Below are 23,077 nucleotides of genomic sequence, written 5' to 3'. Positions count from 1 at the left end.
CAGGAGGGAGCTCCCTCTCATCGACCTAATCGACTATTGTCGCGTTATTTCTAAGCCGTTAAGCCGGGCCCGATTCCATTCTCCGGTAGGTGACCGTCTCCCCGTTTCACCGTGACACTTTTTTCGTCGCTACCGCCACTTCTTCTTACTTTTCGATCGTCCTTCCAACGACGCGACATGTCGAGAAACTCGAAAATTGACGCTACTGTAAAGTACGTCGCAGAATAATCTTCATTAGAGGTTGAAACTGACATTGAGATGGTTGAAATTTCGTCGATCGGGGGGCGTCGGTTCGTGGAAAAGGCGGGAAGAAAGAATTTAGCCCATCGAGAGGCACATGTGCGCGTCTCTTCTTGCGTGGAGGGTATAGATCGAAGGAGACGGTTAGCAAAACTGCCTCCCATGGGGGCTTCTCTCGCGCTAGAACACGCGGATCCCGCTTCCGTTACGAAAATAAAGCACGGCCGGGAACGGCGCCGCGAACCGTATCAGCACCCGAACAAACAAGAAGAGCGCAAGCGTTCGATTGTGCTGCCAAAAGCTATTACGGTTCTATTCGAAGTCCGCCATCTAAACGGAAGTAAATCAGGGCCTTGTTGACGTCATGAAAGAAACGAGGGAACGCGCACAAGTCCCATCTAATCTTAACTCTTTCGCTTCCTCACCCTTTCCCCGTTCCGAATGTTCTTGGCCGTCCCGGTTTTACCACGAATCGGACTCTCGTACAACGCGGTTTATACGATACGAGAAATCCGAGAAAAATTATCGAATTGCGTTATTCTCAGCATGGTGTCACGTAATAAATTGTGAAGATCTCGAAATACTTCCAAACCACATTTCGAAAATGGTGGCGATACACCCTGACCTATGGGATATTAGGCACAGTTGTCGTTTCGGAGGGCACTGGACAGTCGGATATAAATCCCACCCCCGATTATCCGTGACACCCCCGACTGGGTAACTGCCAAGAGCAGCAGCGGTGGCAATGGAGCGAAGATATTGCCGGGAGGGATTGATGGAAGGCCGTGTTCGTGAAAACAGGTCAACGAAGAATGCTGCTACCGCGTGAGAATAACCTAAATACGTTGGACACTCCATGAAAACGACAGCTGAATTATCCGCAGATTTCGTTTACCTTGATCCTCGAGTTACCTTCCCTGTGCGAACATCTATTTCATTTTGTTTTCAATTTTACTGAGCTGTGTCGGATTTACGGGGGAAGCAATTTCGTTTACGGAGGTACGACAAAAATTGGACACTTTCTTATCCTACCAACTAGACTGGATGATAAGACAAAGGAACTAGTTTCCAGAAACTAAGGGATTAGTAAGTCACGACGTAACCAATACAAATCCAGCAAAGAGATGAATTTTTTAACAAGTTAACAAGTCGATGAAATGACTTTTCCATCGATTCAATACGTATCGGAACGCAAAGGGTTGGTCTTCGAGCAGCGAGAACCTTGCCGATTCGACAATTTATCGCGGCAGTTTCTCAAGCCGGTGCTTCTTTTCTCGAGGAGAGGACGTCCTTCCCGGGGAGGAAGACGAACGAGCGTGCGATATACGCCACCCCCGATCGGTCGAGACGCCCCTCCGAGCGTGAGAGGTCGAAAAAGGTGTTATAGGAGGGCAGGAACGTCGAAGGAAGGAAACGCGTGACGGAGCAGGTCGAGAAATAGTCCGTGCTCGCCGCGGGAAGTCCGACGTACAGAAGGATCCGGGACACGATAATGAGCCTGATTCTCGAATCAAGCCTGTCATTGTCATCCGAGCCATTCGTCGCCGTTGTATCGCATTATCCCGCCATAGAATCGTGCGTGTTACCGTTTTCTTTCATCCGAGTCGTCTCTTCCACTTTCTTCGCCGACCCTTCGACACCGTTAATCCCGAAAGCAGCTGTATCGGGATCTACGAGGCTCTGCGGCGAGAATTCCCGTGCAATTAGAATTCATTCGATTCAAATTCGGGAGATTATCCAATCCGTTGGTCAGCATTATCCGGAGAATTAACGAGGACGTGCAAACCGGAACCGTTATTTTGTAACGTTTCGGGGCCTCCACGCAACGCGAGCAGGATACTTTCGTTCGAACTATCGAGCGACTCTTATTTTATTACCACTTTCCACTCGAAAGCAAGGCATTTCTTTATAGGCCATAAAAAATATACTAGTCACCAGACAGCAATTTATTCGTTCCGGACGGCTTAACGGAAAGGTGCCAATGGATACGATGAAAAAGATGGCTCCGGCCAGGCTTCCATTATCCATCGCCATCGATCAATTATACTAAAAAATTAAGGGCAATGATTTTGCAACATCTCTATTTCCCCCTACAATTCGATGCATGAGCTCTTTAACATTTTGATCCACTTTGAAGGAGCGTATCGAAAAAATGGATAAAATAACTAAAATGTTTTGACCACGTCGCAATAATCGTGCATCGACTTATGTTCCCTCGACTGGGCTGCTTATCCATTATCCCCAAAATGACCCCGTGTTGGCCGCGTATGCCACGGTTACTGTCGACATTTCGTCGTCAATAATATGTGCGTTCTGGCGTAATAACGTCGACAGGATAAATGCCAGTGATAAGACCCTGTAATTAGGTAGGTAGACTCGAGTCCAGAGGGGTTCTCGCGCGCGCTCGCATTGTTAGTTGCATAGGTACCACCTCCCACGTTGGTCGTAGTGGTCAACCCTTGACATACATTACAATGAGAAACGTAAACGAACGTAGAAAAAGCATGAGTGCATAATTTACTGGGAACCGGTGGCACAGGCCACGGCGATGATGAGGGGGTGGTGCGACGAGTTACGGGGTTTACGCTCTGTTAACCGCGCACGGGGCACGAAGGGTTGGTATACGTGCCTCCCCGTGTCGCCGCGGATGAACGGCGGTTGTCCAAACAGAATGACGTTTCCTCCTTTCCACGAAACGCTAACCTTCTGCGCTTTAACTCCATTTTACACGCATTTTTATTTCAAAGGGAGGTTCGAAGATTTCCCTAATGTTTCTTTTATAACCACCCCTTCGTTCGTTCGAATTCGGTGACTATTTAAAAATTGAGTAAAAAAATCAAGGGTGGTCGGTGAATAGAGGACACGAGTGGGAAACGCATTTTTTGCACGGAAGAGTCGTTATCGAGAGATTGAAACAATTGAAACAGGAGCGGTGGGCTGTCTCTGTGTCAAGAAACAAGATCGACGACAGACGCCGGACCAAGGGGTAGCGCGAGTAAAATTATCTCGGTTCGGTCGGTGAACGAGCGAGGAAGAAAAATGGCGGTGAAGCGAAAAGGAGAGAGAGGAAACGTCGGGACGGTGGATTTTCTACCCGCTCCGACGTCGCTTCCTCCGCCGCTAATTGGCGAGAATGACGCACGACCCTTATAATTGCCCAAACGATGCGAAGAAACCGAAGGATGATATGTGTCTTCCTCCCGCGGGCCGCGCTCCAACTTTTCTCGTTTTCCTCGGAAATTTTCATCGTTATCGGATTACATTTTCTCCGACTTCGTTAAACGTAATATTCAAAGATCTCCTTACACGGTAAACCGATATACCTCTTAATTGTTGGCAAAACATGCCCGGCAAACAGTTCTTGGTTTCTTTCATTCCGTCGGAAATATGTACGTAACCATTTTCATTTACTCGTCGTTCTTAAAAACGAAGCAATGAAAAATAGAAAATTCAAGACGCTGCGACACGGCGGCGAAGGTCGCCGAGGAGAGTGCTTTAATTAAACCTTAATTAGTAACCTTATTTCGTAACGAAGCGACGAAAGCATCGAAAGCAGAGAAGCGAAAGCTATCGCCCGGAAGATTTAAGGGAACGGGCGAGCGATCTTGACCAGCATTGTAGCACGAGGGTGAACGGAGCTACATTTCGTCGGAAATTTATGCTCCAGCTTTATTCTTGGTTTCTTTAGACAAGGCCTCTTGGACACAGAGTTTTAACATTTTAATGGGAGATTCTAGAGGTCGAAATAAGACAAGAATCAAGAATACCAATTTGTTGATTGAATAGTAAGGAATAGTTTGACGAACGAATGTAGCTGAGGTTATTGTCTAGGCCCAATTCGTACAGAATAGAGCCTCGTGAAACTCGTCCGATTCGACGAAAACGTAACCGTCGCTCGAAAGAATCGAGGTCCGTTTCGCAGACCCCCAAAATTTCCTTTCATAGTTCTTAATCGAATGTCTTCACGGTGGCCAATGGCCGCCATCCGCGTACCATTCTTGTCTTCCGTTCTCCCGGGACGAGTTGCTCCTCTCCGCGACGCGTCTTCTTCTACTGTTACTTAGATTTAAGGCGTCACGGGACATTAAACGTCGCTGCTCGGCCGGCACCCTTCGACGTTCGTAGACACCCGACGAGAGGCGAATTTGAAAGAAGAACTCGGAAGTTGATAGTTAGGTAATTATCGTAAATTCACCGGGCTTCTCTGCCGTGACGATTGCCGTTCTTCCGTGGCGCAGGACACAGCCCCCTTCCTACGGCAGAGCAAATTTCTGTAAATATCGATGAAACCGACCATTTCTCATCCCGAAAACGAGCCACTCCAATTTCGAAAGAGTTTCTGCCACTTCTAACTTGAAACCTCTTCTCGCAAGGAACCGTTCCGTCGTTCGAGTCAGAGTTTTGGGCTACCACCTCTATCTAAAAGTGAATTTAATATACCGTCGAACAGAGAGCCCGTGAAGTAAATGGAGGCTATTGGAAAAACCGACAGTCATGTTTACTAGCACTCGTAAAAATGTCAGGGGACCATCGTGGTCGAAATCTGGAATTACGGAACGATGACGAGGCAGCTCTTCTATGCCAAGTCTAATGGCGTTAACCATACCGTAGGGAATGTAAATAATTTATTTACAATAACATTTTTACGAGATACTTGTTGCCACCTTCCGATCTCGATTAACGAGTGGTACCGAGACACACTGCGGACAGTGAAGAAGGAAGAAGACGGTGGAGAATATGGAAATATACGAAGAATACTTTGGAGGATGTTTCCCCGAAGTCACGCATATGGAAGCTATTCCGGGGGTTGTCAAGCAACGATCACTGTCACGGTGGTCAAAACTGCATCTGTGGTTTCGGCAGACCGACCCCTCTTCGCGTTTCAGAACGTCGGACACTGATCGGTCTCGACGGATGCTGGATCTCTCACGATCCCTTCTCAGCCTTCTGAAAAATCGGCTGCTTTAAAACGGAGAGTAAAACAGCGATCGAAAGCTGATGTACTTCTCGAAATAATAGTATTGTGAGCAGTGAAAACGACGGAGGAGCGTGGAAAGCGAGGGACAAAAGCGACAGGAGAGAACACGATGTCTTGAAGGCACACGGGAAGAGAAAGACGATGACAAAGACACGACAGAGTGTCCAGGCTCGACTCATAATTTTCCACCGAGCGTCGCACGATGCGCGACGTGTACGTGTCACGGCGTCGCGACGCACTCGTCCGTCTCAACGCGGCTGGAACACCAAAAACGAAGCTATTTTATTGCCGTCCTTCGAGACGGAGATTCCTCCATTTTTCTTTGCGCGGTCTTGCGGTTGTTTGGTGGCTCCCAACCGATTCTCCAGTTGTGTTTGAAAATCGCTTCTTCCAGTTAGAACCGACTGCTTTGCAGAGATGGAGAAATATCTATCGATCGATGGCTTCCTCTTTAATTTCGATCACTTTAAAAGTCGTGTAAGGCACGATATTATGACTAAATATTTGGCAAAGCAAAGGGTCAACGGAGCCTATTTTATAAGATAACCTGATACATTCGGCGGTTCCCTATTTATTCCGAGGAAAATAATCCGACTTAAGCGAGCGTCGAAAGTGGACAGCGAACGAACGGGCGCACAGACGCGTTTTATTGGGCCAGCACGGTTGACAGCAAGAGTGACTGCGCTCGTAAAAGCCTCGTATAAATAAAATCGCCGGGAATATAATTGTTGCCGAGAGCCAGTAACGTTCGTTCCACTCTGAAGTGTAGAACGCGGTCAGCTGTCGACAGTCCGTTCTCCAGCTTTTAATGCATTTTTACGTCGATCCTTACCAAACACCGTAAAACTCTCCTTTATTCTCGAATTCTACTCCGTGCCGGTCAGGCGAAATATTCTTATCCGCGCGGTACTTGGTTTCGATCGCTCGTAATTCCAAAGTATTCGAACCATGGACTTTCGGGTTACAGTAACTATTGCTCCTCTTTTCTCCTAATTCGAATCAGAAGCAAGAACCAAGGACCGTGTATCTCGAAAAAAAAGCGGGGGAAGTTCGGCGAGTAAGAGAAAGGATCGGGGTTCTCGCGTTAAAGCGAAATCGTTACTCGACACCCTTGTGTAACGAGAGCCAAGCCGCGGCCATGAAGAAGACCAATGTTCTGGGGTCATAAAGAACCGTGATTCGAAAAGACCCTGAAAATCGACACCACCGTGACGCCGGCGCCTGTCGTTTACTCTGTTTCCATGCTGAACTCGTACACTTTCGAAATTTCGACACTTTCCCCAGAAATTCGAACACGGAAGTTCGAGTTTTACGCGTTGGGAGTCGAAAAAACCGCGTCCACTTTGAAAGTATCGCGAACAGGAAGAACAAAAGACGTCCAACGAATTCCGTCAAGCGTGAAAGTGTTATCGCGATGACAGTAAAATTTCTTGAAGAATCGTCCGCGTACGAGTCTTTTTAACCCCGAAGAGCTGCGTGGAGAAAACGGCAAAGGCCCAGCGGTATCGTTTCGAAACCAATCAGCTTCTAATGAAGGTGGAGCTTGACGAGGAAATCTCCACCTACTCTTAAAATGCGCTATTTCTCTCCTCTCCTGCGTGCGTGTCTCTCCGCGTGGAAGGCAGAACGCGTCGAGGAACAGCGGGGGTGAGAGAGAAAGAGAGAGTGAGAGACAAACAGTCGAGAGGGGAAGGAACGAAGAGGAGAAACAAATGAAGAGACCGAGGAGGAGATCTTCAAGTACGTTTTAACTCGGCCAAGTCAGTTGGCATCCCGCCGCACCGACTAATACGATGGTTTCGTTGGAACACGGTTTCCGCGGTGATCTTTCGATGAAATCGATCGGTCAGTTGTGAATTTCGCGCGCGTCCTGACCGAGCAAACGAACGTTTCGTCTCGAGGCGGCAAAAACGACGATCTCTGTATTTCCGTAGTGGGTGATTATCGTGCGAATGTCCGAAATTTCGCATTTAAATTGAAATCGAAGACATTACGCTTCCCTAGAGAAACCAACAACCAGAAGGATATTCTCAATCCTCGCTACTGCGAAAGAGAAGATCACGAGAAGACACAAGGATCGTGAATTTCGTTAGAACTCTAACGCGTAGAGGAGCGATTCTTCCGACGGGAATTGATATTCGCGTAACGCGATAATTGGGTCGCCAGGGTTCTTTTTATCCCGCCTAATTTGCATCCTCGCGGTTGCATTTAAACGCGAGGAGTGAAGGCGCGCATTGACTCGATTCGCCCTTTTCAGCGAGGGAACGAATCGTAAAATTGATCGTAACGAACGACGAAATCTTAATCGTAACCATCGATAATATATTCGGCGATAAATCTCCGATAAAATTTCCACGACGATGCGTCGTCACGGATGCAGGAGAATTGAAACGCTCCCAAGGTAGTTGAGGGATAAAATACGAGAAATTAATGTTCACCGGACGAATACACATAGACGCGACTCAACTTTCAACAATTATTATTAAACGAGTGACGGACGATCGTTCGAATAGAAATAGAAAAGTTGGAACGACGAGGCCGATAGCGAGGCGAAAAATATTTTCGGAAAACCAATAAAACGTTTTTCGGAAGGTCGTAAAAACACTGAGGCCGTGCTCGACCGCCACGTGACAAACAAGACCTTAATTGCTGTGTCACGCTTCGCCTCGGCGATGCTTCGATTAACATATTCGAGCGCAAATTACGTATGAAAGGACCATCTCGTATATCTTCGTTTACCCGTAAATAATTGTTACATCCAGCCGAACAAGTTGGCGGTACCGGCGAATCCATAGGACGCCCGTTTCCGGAGATTGGAACGCGTGAAATGTCATATTGCGATCCGTCGGACACCGCAATAACGAAATCATCCTACAACGGTCGCCTCCGTACCTCGAAATAATCGCCCTCGAAAGGAACGTTAATCGATGCGTCCAGTGAACGAATCGAAAGAGGAATACAATGTTGTGCGCGAATTCCGAGCAAAATGGAAACAACGGCGTGATAGTTTCGCAAGTCGCGAACCTTCACGCGCCGCAAGACTTCACCGTTTCGCGCCTTTTATCCACGCCGACTCATTCGTTGGGTAAGAATCCTATTCGATACCATTTAATTTCTTCTAACGACATTTGGAATTCTTTGAATACGTGATAAAGAAACGCCATGATTTTTACTTAAAAGCGACCTATCGGGTTTTGCCATCCGACCGCAGGATTAATGCTTTCGTTTTTGCCGAGATAAAAAAAACAAAGAATTGTTAGCTTTAGCATTCAGGACGCACAGTGTTTTACGTAATTTTCTGTGGGCACACTGTTCGATATATTAATTCTTACAAACGCTTACGTAACGTGACAGGAATTGCTAACCGCGGTTTAGAGATCGCGCGTGTTTCGCAGAGGCAGACAACCGGAATATATCCTTGACGCGTTTCCACGTTCAATCCATGGTCCACGGTGCGTTTGATTCCATCGAAATCATGCATTTCCAGTCATGCTGTTCACGTTATACCGCTTTGATGAATGCTCAAGCACAGTGGATTCATTCAAGAATAGCCGCGCCTATGCCGCCTCTCTTCTCATTCTCCTTTAGTTTTTTGAACGCGTTGCTTCTTCATCGCTAGCGGCATCTCCGAGCATTCTGGTTAGATTTTCGTTTTAATATAATTAATCTCGCCCCCTGACCTCTCAGGTACAACAACAAGTCGGACACTTTCTGATCGTATAAGCAGGGTCTGATTTTCTATTTTTGGTCTAGACAGATCCTTTGTCGATGGTTCGATCGTTCAATTTTTTTAGAATGCAACGAGAGTTCCTCGCCGGCCGCGAGCAGGAGACCCAGACGAAGCAGAACGACGTTTTCGGCGCAACAATTGGCTGCTTTGGAAAGGGTCTTTGAAAGGACGCACTATCCCGACGCTTTCGTCCGGGAGGAACTGGCAACCCGAGTGTCCTTATCGGAGGCCAGAGTCCAGGTAACGTCTAGACTATCGTAATGAGTCGGAAGTAGTCGCGGGGTTTAACCAAGACCTTTTAGAAACAGTTTGCATAATAGAACCAAGGAGCAAAGAATGTCCCGGATGACAATTGACGCGACGAAAAAAGCTTCGACCTTAAGTCGCGGTAGTATCTTTTGATGACGACTTCCACTTTGCAAAGAGGAAGAAATGTCCGTCAGAAAAAGTATCGGTGCCTGTGATGGGCCAGGTTCACACATGTTCCACGAGATTATGGTGGATAGCGGCATAAAGACAGACGGAGGCGGTGGCGGAGGGTGGCGTAGGGAAGAGAGGGAAGGAGAAGAAAAAAGTGAGTAACGGAGAAGGAGGGTGGAGGTCGCGGATAGCTAGGCAGAAAATCGGAGGAGACAGGTTGTCAGGGCAAGGAGCTATGATTAGCTTGCCGGGATATCTGCGCCGTTCCAGCAGCATCTGTGCTTGGCATACGGCACAGAGGGTATGATGCGCGGCCGTATCCAGCACGTGTGTGGTGTGGCTCGTCTCTTCTCTTCTCCTATACACGGTCGGGCGGAGAGCACACTTTTCGTTGCTCGTGTCAAACCATCCGCTACCGCTGGGCTGTTGCTACGTCCCGCGTCTCCCGCGGATGTCTGTCTATCCGTCTGTCTGCGGACTGTACGCCTGCCAGGAGCCGTCACGCTGTCCCGTCTTTGCTCGGTGCATCCCTCCTTACCATTCGTCCGTTCGTCTCCACCTCGCTTCCTTTCCACGGTCCGGCCGGAATCTCCTCGATAAGACGTTCTAACGACAATTCCCTCGCAGGTATGGTTTCAGAACAGACGCGCGAAATTCCGTCGGAACGAAAGGAGTTCTGCTATTAACCGCGGAGTCTCCTCGAGCAGGGAAATGGAAGCCGCGTTGCCTCTGCGGCCAATCCGAGTAACCCACGCCCCGGAAAACAACACGGAAGCTTTGCAAACGTCTCAAACGGCCCCGTATCCGTACACCGAATACTGGCGGTCGTCGCAACACTACGCTTCCATGCAAGCGACGACAACCTGCCACGGGTTCATCAACGGTAATTTGGGAAACGTGAATCTTCCGTCTTACCATCAGACGGAAATTCACGGGGGACTAGAGGGAACCGCGATGAACAGTCTGAACGCGCTTAGGTTCAGAACGCATCCGTACGGAACCGCGTACTCCGCCATGCACGCGAGCATGTAACGTCTTCGTGAAACCGAGCAAGTGCTTCCGATCGCGATGAACAACCAGGGAAAACAACCTGATACACCGAAGAGAATATACACTATTTTTAGACGAACAATGTCCGACCATCGGCTGCATTTTCATACACTTTTTTTTTATAAAATTGGAATAGAATAGGAGTAGCGTGCGGTCAGATGTTTGTTTCCCTGATTGTACGTGCTTATCGGCAATCCCAAAGGCACTTCATCTCGATAGATGCCAATCTATCTGTTTATCGAATGCCAAAGCTTTTATTCTGTTATGTAAGATAATCCAGAAGCGCGCGAAATAACGAAGCGATAAAGACTAAACGCTCACACGCAATTATATAAGGTATATAGCGTTTAAGCACAAAACACAGGGTAGAATTTATGTAGCGTAATAAATGATAAAAATCGTAAATATATTATGTTATTGATACAAGAAATATATACAAGAAAACGATATTATAATCTACAAAGCCGACATTATATGTACGTTAATAGTAAAAAAAAGGAAGTTGTATACGAATACAAATATTGAAGTACGGAAGAACGGGACGTTCACTTGTTGCGGCAAGAAACATCTAAAATTACAGTCGTAAACAAGTATGGTTACTTGTACACATATAGTACGTGAATATTGGCACAAAATTAGAATTTATAGATGTATTGGTCATATTCGTGTCTTTTATAGTACTAAACGAGCTACAACCACGTAAAAAGTTTCCAAAAATGTGTTCTTTAGTATGTTATCGTCCGTCCAAAAATTCTTAAATATACAAATACGTCTCTAGTACTATACAGTTACTTGTACATTTTGTACAGCATTGCTCCAGTCCACTTTGGAAGGAACCAAATAAAACGCGGGTGCTATTTTGCTGCCACATGGGCACTGACTGCCGGCTATCCAACTAAAAGAACCCAATTTTGTACTGCATTTTGGGCAGTTCAACTTTCCTTCGACCTTATGCGTTATATCGGGCATCCAAGCCAATGGCTCTACAAATAATATTTTAGTACAAAGCTCTGCAGGCTGTTGCTCCTCTTTCTTCTGTGGTTCCACAGGCTCGTGCGAAGGTTTTGATTGCTTAGACGTTCTCTTTGTACTTATATGCCTCCAGATTTGTTTTTCCCTCGGCATATGCGGTAGAATGTTACTAGCACTAGCCACGATTCTCCGACATTTTTTACACCGATAAACCGTGGGCTCTGGACGTACCGTAGCAAGAGCTGGATCCGGTTTTATCAATTCTGTACAGTTTTGTGGTAAAATTTTTGCTTTCCGAACTTTATCGGCAGCAATTTGCAATTTGTACATCTTAAATTGGACGCTAGTACTGTCTATACCAAAATTCATTTCTTCGTAAAGTTTCAACTGAGCTAGAAACCCGGCATTAGGTCCAACAAAACGTCGCTTTTCTTTCACAACTTCAAACGTGTCGGAGAAACTTTTACCATACTTCTTCATTAAATACGCAATTACTAATGTGGCTGATCTAGAGACACCAAAATAGCAGTGCACCAATATTTTATTGTTCGATTCTAAAGCATGATCTATAAATTCGTAAGAATCTCCAAAATGAGTCAGGAGATCTTCGCGTGGCATGTCTGTAATTTGTATGTACTTTACAGTCAAATTTGGCAAAAGCTCTTGGATCTTCCTAGGTAATGGACAAGAATCCACTGTAAGTATATAGTTTATTTTTGCTTCTTTCAACCATTCGACATCCGTGGCAGCTGTAAGATTTCCAAGAAATAAACCAGAAATAATTTCATCGTAACTGGAAGGACCGGCGTCAAAATCTTCTCTAAATAATTTGTTTGTAGCTTCTTGCGCCATGCTGGCTACTCTGAAATACAAAATAAAGCTACGGTATGCAATCTTGAACGTAACTAATTGATTTTTCAATTATAATATAAAATGCATATAAATGTGAAATAAAATTTCTACGTAATCTTACTAATTACAAAAATAATTTGTAAAACCTAAGAAGTATTAAATTAAACATAAACTTGCCAAATAAAAAGACTTGTCCACGCGTGGTAGAACGATGAACATCCAAAATTTGCCAGCCTATTTATGAATCATGCTCTAAGTTCAAATTAAAGTGTTTATTACCTGGCTTATGCGTACAGCGAATAATTAAAATATGCCAGTTCATAGAACTAAATATTCTATGAATTTTGTCTAATAAAGAAATTTTTTTTCTAATATGAAAAACTTTTGTTTTAGCAAACGCAATTGCATTTCTAGAACAAAATAATCAACGGTTTTCAAACCTTAATCGTATCACACATCTTGCACACGCTTTGCTACATCTCGAACGTGAATAATATATCTTTTTTTTTATTTTTTAAAAATATAAAATAATAAAAAAGACAATATTTTACATTTATGAAATACGACTCGAGAGTAAATTTTTAGTTATCAACGCATGAGTGCGATGACTCTTGGTTGTAGTTGTACATTCATAAACAATACGATCCCTAGCGTATCAATAGTGTAAAACTAGGAACAAAATTTAATCCATTTTATGCGTTTACGTCGCAATCTACCAACATTAGAAGAGATGGTAAACTCTACGCTAGTAACTTTCCCCTCAAAATGTTGAGAACTAAATTGCCAACGATTTAAAAATATATTAAATCTGACAATTATGGTTCATAGTCTATCAGAATCAATTTGATCGCTTGCGTGTACGTCTATATAGTGAAATTCTATTTATATGAACCTGACGAGGGACAAACAGTTCATATAATCGGATAGGTTCATATAATAAGAGTCCACTGATTATCCCCACTACTTGCAACCTCTCATTCAAATAACCGGAGTTCTCGTTCAGATAAGTGGATATAATCATTCGTTTAGCTCATTGTTCAGATTATACTAATAATAATATTTCAATCTTTATGAACTTGTAGATGGCTTGTGAGGAATAAATGCTAGATCCTTTAAATCTTTCAAGCATTGTAGATTAATTTCATTTACATCCGGCTATGCTTTCGATCATTTAATAATTGCATTTACAGAATAGAGTAGGTCAATATGCCTGGAAACTAATTCGTTATACAATCTTCACTATCTTACACCGACAACAATGACAACAGAGTATAAATATGTTTTGTTTACATAACTGAAGTGACGCTTGGCAATAGTTTAGATAATGAAAGTTCAAAAGTTCATTAAATCGGGCATTAATAAAAATTTCGTTCCAATAAATGGAATTCTACTGTACTTCTAAAACATTCTAAAGTATTTAATTTCGACACGATTAACCTGTGTGCATCATATCGTATAGGATCGCTAAAAAATAACAATATTTTGATAACAGTTTCGCGATATTTAAACTTTTGTAGATGATTTAGTTGCGCCATCGAGCGAACGAATTGAATGAATACTTTCTAGTGATTAATTATTAATGTAACGATCTCACCTGCTTCAATAGTGATATTTCTCTCGCATATTGTTTGAAAATACACATTTAGACAAATTGTATTCTATAAGCAAAGAAATACTTGTTTTAAAATGGTATAAACTTTGTTAAGTAGCCATGCCATTGTTCGAATAAAAAGAACTTGGATAAATTTTGTAACGCAATTTCATTGACTTGAACTATTAAATTTTACTTTGAAATAATCGTAAAAATTAAGAACAATGTTCTTTGTTATTGTATATTTGTATAGATAGTAAAAAGTATATTAGCAAAGACTAAGGCATATCAACAGAAGAGACAAATTACCAAAGGAGGTCCAATTTATTAGTAAATTCAAGCGACAGTCGAGAAAGTAAATGTAATTCGAGTGGTCAACCCATCTTTACACTTTCGAAAAGATAGCGGAATAAGTTGTTTGACCACGTACGCCGGAAATGACGCGACCTCGATCCTCCACATCACTCGAAAGAGTCGCGAGAATATTGCTCGCATAGTCGTGCCAAGCTACTGTACCTGCCTGTTCCGTGTTTCTCCGATTTTCTCCCTCTATCTCGCTCCTTTCACCTATCTCTGTTGTTCTCTTTTCTGCGGTACCACTTGCGTGCGCGCACGTGTGTATACGTGAGTGTATGGGTTATTTTTTGATTTTTGAATAAAACAAGATGCGGATCTCTAAAGAGGTGATCTCTAAAGCAGAGGAAATCGCTGATCAGGTGAAGTTACAAGCCAATTATGCTCGATTTAATTTCTTGTGTGTGTGCAGTGTTGTGTTTGGAAAAAAATTCGTGGTGGAAACCAGCAGAAATCCTGTAGGAGCACAGGTGCACTCCTGTCAACGTCATCGTAGCCCGATTGCCTATATATACTCGCATATTTTAAATCGGATCTGTCCTTTCTTCCATAATGCGTTGTTGTAAAATGCGTTTTATGTCATTAAATGTTGCAAACTGTCCTGTATTACTACCTGTATACTTGGAAAGGTTATGCACTCTCGAGAAAATACATGTTGCAAATTTTACCATCCCACCCGGTTTTAGTTCGTTGTAAAATAATAATTCGAAATAGTTTGTTATTTGTGCAATACATTTTGTACTTGCCGGCAAAACTTGCTCTTGTGCTTTAAATTTAAATAAATTACATTAATAAGAATTTGAAAAAATATATAAATGATGTTCATTTTTATCATTATTCAGTTTATCTTATGTAATGCTGTTTTCACTATTAATGCTTGCTATGATACGTATGTATCATTAACTTTCACAAACATAATTCCATTCTTTCTTTTTTATTGTAATGCTGAAGAATGTTCAGATGATGCGACAGAAATGTTGTGAATGATTTTAAGAATTTAGTATACTATTATATTTTAAGTATTCAACGTTATTATAGTTAAATTTCTTTTCATAACGATAGGTAATCCGCAATGGGAAACACATACTACCAACTCTTGCAAGACTTTGCCTCATAGCCACATTTTTAGAAGATGGATTGAGAATGTGGTTTCAATGGTCGGAACAGAAAGAATTTATGGACAACACATGGAATTGTGGTGTTTTTTTAGCAACACTTTTTGTCTTGGTTAATTTAATTGGGCAGCTTGGAGGTTGTGTTATGGTTATTGCAAGATGGAGAGTCAGCATTGCTTGTGAAATCTTATTCTTCATAGTGGTCCTACAAACATTAGCTTACAACATTCTATGGGATGTAACATTCCTATTCAGAAATTTAGCATTAATAGGCGCACTTTTACTTGTTCTGGCTGAGTCAAGAGTAGAAGGGAGATCATTATTTGCTGGAGTACCAAGTCTTGGAGATAATAAGCCTAAAAATCTACTACAATTAACTGGCAGAATTTTGTTGGCATTCATGTTTACCACATTAATTCGCTTTGAAATATCATTACTTCAAATTATGCAAGATATTCTTGGAAGTACTTTGATGGTATTGGTGACCATTGGATACAAAACTAAACTCAGTGCCTTGTTACTTGTGTTACTATTAACAGCACTTAATTTCTACCACAATGCATGGTGGGCCATTCCAGAATATAAAGCACTTAGGGACTTCCTTAAATATGACTTCTTTCAGGTAATAATTTATTAACTATTATTACAGGGATACCAGTATTTAACTTACTTGATATTTCTTTTATTTTTTTCTTAAATAAATTTATTTATTTGCAGACACTGTCAGTGATTGGTGGGCTTTTAATGATAGTCTCCTTAGGGCCTGGAGGTGTATCAATGGATGAACATAAGAAAGAATGGTAGATGTCATGATGTTAACTGACTGCACATCATTACATTTTCATGATTATTAAGTAAAAACAGTCTCCCATTCCTGTTCCTTCCTATGCTCAATTGAGTTTACAATATGTTTACAATTTATTGAATGAAAAGCTGTAGCGTGCACTCATGTTGAATCGATCAATGTGGGTACAGGCATCATCAGAGTATTGTTGAAATTATGTATTTTAAGGTGACATAAATTAAAGTACATGAAATTATAGAGAAAAATACAAGAAACTCCAGGATAATGCTATTAAGATACAAACAAAAAGAAGACAACACCAAGACTAATTTATATTATGAAGCATTGTACTTATGACACTGCGTTTATCAAGGCAAAACAAAATATATTTTTTCTGTGTGTTTTTAATACATCAGCATATTCTTCCATAGAACTACAGTTATGTTATTTTATTAAATTTATAGACAATAGAGCAATGAAAATATCAAGTTTTCAAGATTTTTATACTATTAAATTATTGCAAATAAATATTCCATTTCAGATTTTTTCATTCATAATTATTTCTACGATCGTTAGACAATCATTACTCGTAAAATAACTATTGCTAATTACCAGATTTCGATTCTCCCAATAATAAGTTTTACTAAAATAAACTGATCTCAAAATAGTCTATAGGTAAACTTACATGATCAAAGTGATAAATAACTAGAGTTACTTAATGTTGCATTGCGTTATTTAATATCGTATTAAAATATAAAAAATTAATTTCAAATAATTCGTTTTTAATAAAAATGAGAATACAAAATGGATATAAACGGCTGCCCGTAGTTACAGGAACTACTATTTTAACTGCTAAACCTTTTGTTTACGTTTTACGATCTTTGTATCGTAGTGAAAGATGTGACCATTGTTTTCAAAGGTAATTACAATTAAATAAATAACTTTTGGTCGTAAGTGTACGCTATATATTATTCTTCGTTATTTACTATTTCTACCAATGACTAGTTTTTATTAAATAAATTTCTTGGGTGTTTACTATATATTATCAATATATTCTTTTATTCTTTAATAAATTACATTAAAATAAAACGAATGTGTAAAAACATTTAATCAATATTAATTTAGGTTATCTTTTCAAACCAATCGTTTCCTATACTCTCGTTTCTATTATTTACAATTTGTAATTGCTTATTCATGTTGAAACTAAACGTTTTTAATAAATAAAACTTTTGATAGAGATGAGTATACGTGAAAATTCTATAAAGAAAGGGAGTACTATATTAACTACCAAACCATTCGCTTATGTTCTTAGTTCAAAATACAAAACTGATCGATGCGATTATTGTTTAAAAAGGTATAATTTGATCGTTCTAAAAAAATGAAAACGTCTTTAACCTTAATTATATTTTTATACATTTTTGTAATACGTTTAAAATTTTTTTACTACTTAATAAGTTTATAATAATATTAACTACATATCTCAAAAGGACATATAATTTGAACTATATTTATATATTTTAGTGGGAAACTTCTAAAATGCTCTGCTTGTCAGTGTGTTTATTACTGCAATCGATCTTGTCAACAAAGTGCTTGGTCCGTACACAATACAGAATGTGCAAATTTAAAAAGAGTTTCGCCAAAAGTTGTTCCAGACATGGCACGACTTATAGCTCGTATAATTATAAAATTAAATCAAGGTGGAGGTGAAGAAGTAGGATATTACAGTGAAACAAATTACAGAAAATTTAAAGATTTAATGTCTCGTAAGTGTTTTATAATAGTTAGAAAGTCAAAAAAAATATCTGAACATTCTGTCTCATTGATAATTAACTTATTATATCGTTAGATTATTCTGATATAAAGAAGGATGAGAAAAGAATGGAACATTTCATGTGCTTATGCGGGGTTTTATTTGAATTCCTTCGAGATGTACCTATGCCAAATTCTGCAGAATTAATGGGCATTTTTGGCAGAATATGCATTAACTCGTTTAATATAATTGATTTGGATATGAATAGCATTGGTGTTGGTATTTATTTGGGACCTTCCATCATAGATCATAGTTGTGCACCAAATGCTGTATCTATTTTTGAAGGAACTACTATAATTATCAGAACAATAGAAGATCTTCCTTGTTTAGATTGGTCTCAGGCAAGTGTTTCACATTTTGATGCTTACACCAAGCTTCAATGAAAGTTTTTATTGGAAAAACTTTGTGCAATATACAGCATTGTAATTGTAACTATTTATATATCTAGATAAGAATATCATATATTGACATATTTAAGACAACAAAGGACCGGCGTGCAGAATTGCAGAGTTCATATTATTTTTGGTGTACTTGCAAAAAATGTGAACAACCAGATGTACTAGCAGAAGCTGCAGCATGTCCAAACAAATTTTGCACATATCCATGTACTCCTGATACAAATATGTGTCAAAAATGTAATACACAGTTCCCTGAAAAATTTAAAGAAACCTTTGAAGAGGTATCTGAGTTTAGTACACATCATTTACAAAACATGAAGAATATGGCTTGTATCCTTTTTAATGATAATATTGGGTAGTTGCATTAGCAATATACAATTTCTTTAACTAGGAACTTAGATCTAGATATAAGCAAGATGTGTCTGAAAAAGCAAGAAGGTATTTTACATTCTTTTAATGTACAGCATGTGCAAACTCTACAAAGTGCTTTTGACTCAGCTGTAAGTTTGCAGCATTGGGAGGAAGCAGAATCCTATGCTAAAAGACTTATTAATGGCTACTTGTAAGAAAACAAATTTTTTATCATATCCAATTAATAAATGAAAAATAATAACACATTTTCATGTTGTCAGGATCTATTATGGAGAAATTCATCCACTTACTGGATTATTGTATCTTATGACAGGAAAACTTCAATTGCATTTGGACAAATCAAAACAAGCTGTAGAATCACTAAAGAAAGCAAAAACGGTGCTAACAATAACACATGGAGAAAAGCACATTTTCCTAAGAGAGAATTTAAAACCTCTTCTTCAACAAGTCACAATGAAAGAATTTTAATAAATCATATTTATTAAAATGTATTAACAATTTGTAATAATACTAATAAACGGTTTTAGTACTTAAACAAGTACGATTAGTCTCCAGTTTTTATTAAAAATGCAGTACCCGTTAATATGCGCAGCACATAAACGGATCTTAAAAAGTACCGCTTGCATTACTGCCACAATTTTAGCAAATATTTACGTACCAACATTACCATCAGAAAATAAGTACCAACAGTAATGTTACCAAATGACAGACTGCTGACTGATGTCCAGAAGAAACTACTCCTTCCCTTACGCACGACCACAAATACATGAGCTTTTGCGCTTCGAAGAGCTTCGGAAATTCCAAAAAGAAGGTGAATGTGTACCATTCTTTCTCGCTCTAGAAACAACTGAAATCGAAAACGAGAAGGAAAGGCTCACGTTTGTCTACTTTTCTCAAATCCCCGAATTTGTTCGAAGCACCAGAGCTCACATATATGTTGCTGTGCGTTAGTGTGCGTAAGTGGAGGGGTAGTTTCCTCTTGGACACCGGTCTGCCGTCTGGTAACACTGCTCTACAGCCATGTACAGCTGCTAAGTGACAGCTGCTTAAGTTCTATTAAATCGGTTATCTGTTTCTAATGAATTTTTATTTTCAATGGAAAATTTAGAATAACATGTGGTAAGCAATCTAATAATCTGCTATTCACGTTGCGATTTATTCCTAAATTGATCATATTAGTATGTTTATTTTCCTACAACAAACATACTTTTGCAATATAATTATAACAAGCATTAGTGAATATTAGTTTGTTTATTAACGAAACACTCTCAAATTTTTCATCGTGTTGGATAGTTCAGTAGGTCAAATTATGATAGCGCGAACACTAATATTTGTCTACTCTTTCTGTTTAGATATTTGTTTTAATATTATTAAGGAAAATAGCCTTTTCCTACATTATTATTGACTGAACTGAAAAAACGTGAACAATGTTATCTGCATTTAAAAGATTAGCTGGAAAATCTGATGGAGTTGGTAATATATCTCCTAGACCAGCTCATCAATCGATGCCAACAACATTACAGAGAAAATTTGCCAAAGGTGTACAGTATAATAGTAAGTACATTTCATTAATTGATCTTTAATAAAAATGTAAAATACTTAAAATAAAAGAAATTTTATTTTTTAGTGAAAATTATTATAAAGGGTGATAGGAATGTGGGAAAAACCTGTTTATTCCATAGACTTCAGGGCCAAAAATTTATAGAAGAATATATACCAACAGAAGAAATACAAGTGACCAGTATTCAATGGAATTATAAAGCTACCGATGACATTGTTAAAGTAGAAGTTTGGGATGTTGTAGATAAAGGTAGACGTAGAAAGAAATTAGAAGGTCTGAAAATGGACAATTTACCATCCGAAAATATTATCGAAGAACCTGCATTAGATGCAGAATTTCTCGATGTATATAAAGGGACCAATGGTGTTATCATTATGATGGACATTACAAAATCTTGGACATTTGATTATGTACAAAGAGAACTTCCAAAAATACCTAGCCATATTCCAGTCATTGTTTTAGGAAATCATTGTGATATGGCACATCATAGAACAGTCACGTCAGATCATGTGACATATTTTATTGATTCATTACACGAAAGATCAGCGCAAGTAAATTTGCTGCTATTATTAGACATAATTGTTTGAAATAGCATGCTTGTAACATTCTGTACTTTCCTATTTTCCATAGGTAAGATATGCAGAATCATCTATGAGAAATGGCTTTGGATTAAAACTTTTGCACAAATTCTTCAATCTTCCATTCCTTCAACTACAACGGCAAACACTGCTGAAACAAGTTGAAACCAATGAAGAAGAAACTCGTTTAACGACCCAAGAACTTGATCTCTTTCAGGAGAGCACTGACGCCGATTATAACGTATATTTGGATAATCTTATTAACAAGAGAAGAGCCTTTGCTGACTCTATTTCTGCCACCATTCTAGTCCCCAATGTTACATCTTCTCTAAGCAATCATCAAATATCATCTTCCAATGGTAATACAAACGTAAATGTTGAAATTAGGAGATCGGTTACAATACCTGGTCCAATAGGAGGTGGAACACCGATTCCAGTGAAGAATATAGATTTGAAATCTTTGCCAAAAAAAGAAAATACGAGTACTTTAGAGAATCAAGCAGTTCCTATTAAAAACTCGCAAATTGCATCGGCATTATCTGCCACACAAATTATTTCAAAGACAGATTCGAAAATGGCTGAATTTTTAAATGATAATTCTGATAGAAAAGACTCGATTGGCAAACCACAATCACTTATGTCAAAGATATTTGGCAATAAAAAGGAAGATGAAGTGGACAGAGCAGCACAGACTAATAATACGAATACGAGTGTACCATTAACTAGCGTTGAAGATTTTGTACCGGACGACGGTCTTTTAGATCGATCGTTTTTAGAAGATGGTAGTCAAATTTCACCACAGAAAGTACAACACGAAGACCTAGATTCTGAAAGGTATATTGTAAGCAATTTAATAGTTAAGTAAGGCGGTCACGCGTCGAGCCAGGCTCGTGTTAACGTTTGTCCCGAACCAAGTACCACGAGTCACACTCGTGCTTATTGCTTTTGACCCGAGTTTCTTATCACAAGTCTCATTCGTCATTGTAGGCCAAGGGGTTAATTTAATTTTCACTATTATTATCTTTTTTAACAGTGAAACTGAAACTGCGAATCCTTTGGTCGCTGGTTATGAGGATGATTTATCATCGGCTGAAGAAACGACTCCTCCTGTTCAACCAAAATTGGTCGAAAATCCTTTATCTAAACAGAAACACAAACGTGAGACTTTATCGAACGCAGAAGTAAATTCAGAAAAGCAACGGCAAACCGATAAGCGTGATTCTGTTTCGTCCATAGACCAAGAATTGCAAATATCGAACGATTATGATATAAATGAACAGCAGGAAATTAGTTCCGACGCGTTTGATAGTTGGCTTCGACGCGATTCTAAATGGAGACAAAGTCCTGAAGGCGGTGAAGACGTAAGCAGTAACAGCACCAGGAAAGACAGACTAGAGTTAAGTGATAAAAGTTTAGACGTCAGCGTGACAAGTTCTAACGTTCATTTAGAATTACTTGACAATACTAGCGTACGTCAAATGAGTTCTGATGGCGGTAGCCCTGTACTAAAAGAAAAAAAAAAGCACAAAGAGAAGGTACGGAATTAAATATTTTTTAATGCATTTCCATTCTATAGTAATACCTCTTTGAACTGAATTTATTTTAGATGGAAGATAAGGAGAAAAAGAAGAAGAAAAAAGCTAAGGATAAAGACAAGGATAAAGACAAAACAGATAAAGCGGAAAAGAAAAAGAAACGTTCGCTGCATCGTTCTAGAGACGAAAATAGAGAACGCGATGAACTCGAGGAATTTCTCAATGGTTCAGCGACTAGAATTGGTGTTGATGTTGCTTATGAAGCGATATAGTGTTTTACATAAATAACGTTACATTAACCGTATTTTTAATTAATAACGTTGTCTTCTGGTAAGATGCGCAAAATGTCCTTTAACAATAAATTTACAAAAATCGAAATCAAATAAATGTTTGCAACTAATTTTACAGCAAGCAATATACGATACAAAAATTATGTTAACATTCTATATATGATAAAACAATATTATGAATTGTAACAAGAAAAGAATTTTTAGCAAATCAAAAGTAAAATTATATTTTTAAGTTTGAACCTTCGATACTTGATGATTTATATATATGCATATAGTATATATGTACATTGCCAAATTAGCATTCTACGCGTGTCTGATGTAAAAATGTGTACGATATCGTTCGAATTCAAATATTTTATCATTGCATGTTTAAAAGCATTTATAATCTTATGTATTTAAAATATTTATTTTGATACTAATTTTCACCAATGACATACTTCTTAAAAT

The 23,077-nt window shown here is 39.6% G+C and overlaps 5 protein-coding genes across 7 annotated transcripts; 4 read left to right on the top strand and 1 right to left on the bottom strand.

Annotated features, from left to right (window-relative positions):
• Positions 1–8,119: 8,119 nt before the first annotated feature.
• On the top strand, positions 8,120–10,400 carry LOC122398316 (paired mesoderm homeobox protein 2-like). Its single transcript, XM_043398052.1, has 3 exons — positions 8,120–8,303; positions 9,013–9,188; positions 9,996–10,400. Exons 1-3 carry the CDS (start codon positions 8,180–8,182, stop codon positions 10,398–10,400), a joined length of 705 nt encoding a protein of 234 aa, XP_043253987.1. The 5' UTR covers positions 8,120–8,179.
• Positions 10,401–10,889: 489 nt separating this feature from the next.
• Positions 10,890–12,846, bottom strand: LOC122398601 (dual specificity protein phosphatase MPK-4-like). Of its 3 annotated transcripts, XM_043398647.1 has the most exons (3): positions 12,683–12,846; positions 12,522–12,590; positions 10,890–12,247 (listed from the first exon to the last, which is right to left on the bottom strand). In XM_043398647.1, the coding sequence occupies exons 2-3, from the start codon at positions 12,562–12,564 to the stop codon at positions 11,199–11,201; spliced, it is 1,092 nt and encodes a 363-aa protein (XP_043254582.1). In that variant the 5' UTR covers positions 12,565–12,590; positions 12,683–12,846; the 3' UTR covers positions 10,890–11,198. The 3 variants fall into 3 exon arrangements, with proteins under 3 accessions (XP_043254582.1, XP_043254581.1, XP_043254583.1); XM_043398646.1 differs by having other exon boundaries at positions 12,522–12,846; XM_043398648.1 differs by lacking the exon at positions 12,522–12,590 and having other exon boundaries at positions 10,890–12,476; positions 12,683–12,693.
• A 1,470-nt stretch (positions 12,847–14,316) lies between these two features.
• On the top strand, positions 14,317–16,555 carry LOC122398600 (surfeit locus protein 4 homolog). Its single transcript, XM_043398645.1, has 3 exons — positions 14,317–14,549; positions 15,250–15,924; positions 16,020–16,555. The coding sequence occupies exons 1-3, from the start codon at positions 14,499–14,501 to the stop codon at positions 16,104–16,106; spliced, it is 813 nt and encodes a 270-aa protein (XP_043254580.1). The 5' UTR covers positions 14,317–14,498; the 3' UTR covers positions 16,107–16,555.
• A 740-nt stretch (positions 16,556–17,295) lies between these two features.
• LOC122398303 (histone-lysine N-methyltransferase ASHR1) lies at positions 17,296–19,134 on the top strand. The gene is made up of 6 exons (XM_043398030.1): positions 17,296–17,440; positions 17,608–17,849; positions 17,933–18,237; positions 18,345–18,624; positions 18,694–18,856; positions 18,927–19,134. Exons 1-6 carry the CDS (start codon positions 17,325–17,327, stop codon positions 19,132–19,134), a joined length of 1,314 nt encoding a protein of 437 aa, XP_043253965.1. The 5' UTR covers positions 17,296–17,324.
• Positions 19,135–19,525: 391 nt separating this feature from the next.
• LOC122398209 (rab-like protein 6) lies at positions 19,526–22,781 on the top strand. Its single transcript, XM_043397898.1, has 6 exons — positions 19,526–19,785; positions 20,019–20,220; positions 20,294–20,778; positions 20,858–21,639; positions 21,839–22,340; positions 22,412–22,781. Exons 2-6 carry the CDS (start codon positions 20,094–20,096, stop codon positions 22,610–22,612), a joined length of 2,097 nt encoding a protein of 698 aa, XP_043253833.1. The 5' UTR covers positions 19,526–19,785; positions 20,019–20,093; the 3' UTR covers positions 22,613–22,781.
• The last annotated feature ends 296 nt before the right edge of the window (positions 22,782–23,077 follow it).

The sequence above is a fragment of the Colletes gigas genome, unplaced genomic scaffold, assembly GCF_013123115.1.
Source record: "Colletes gigas isolate AHSC1104 unplaced genomic scaffold, ASM1312311v1 Colletes_gigas_Sc00011, whole genome shotgun sequence".
NCBI lineage: Eukaryota > Metazoa > Arthropoda > Insecta > Hymenoptera > Colletidae > Colletes > Colletes gigas.
Note: the sequence above shows the minus strand (reverse complement) of the source record. Positions and strands in the feature narration are given on the sequence as shown.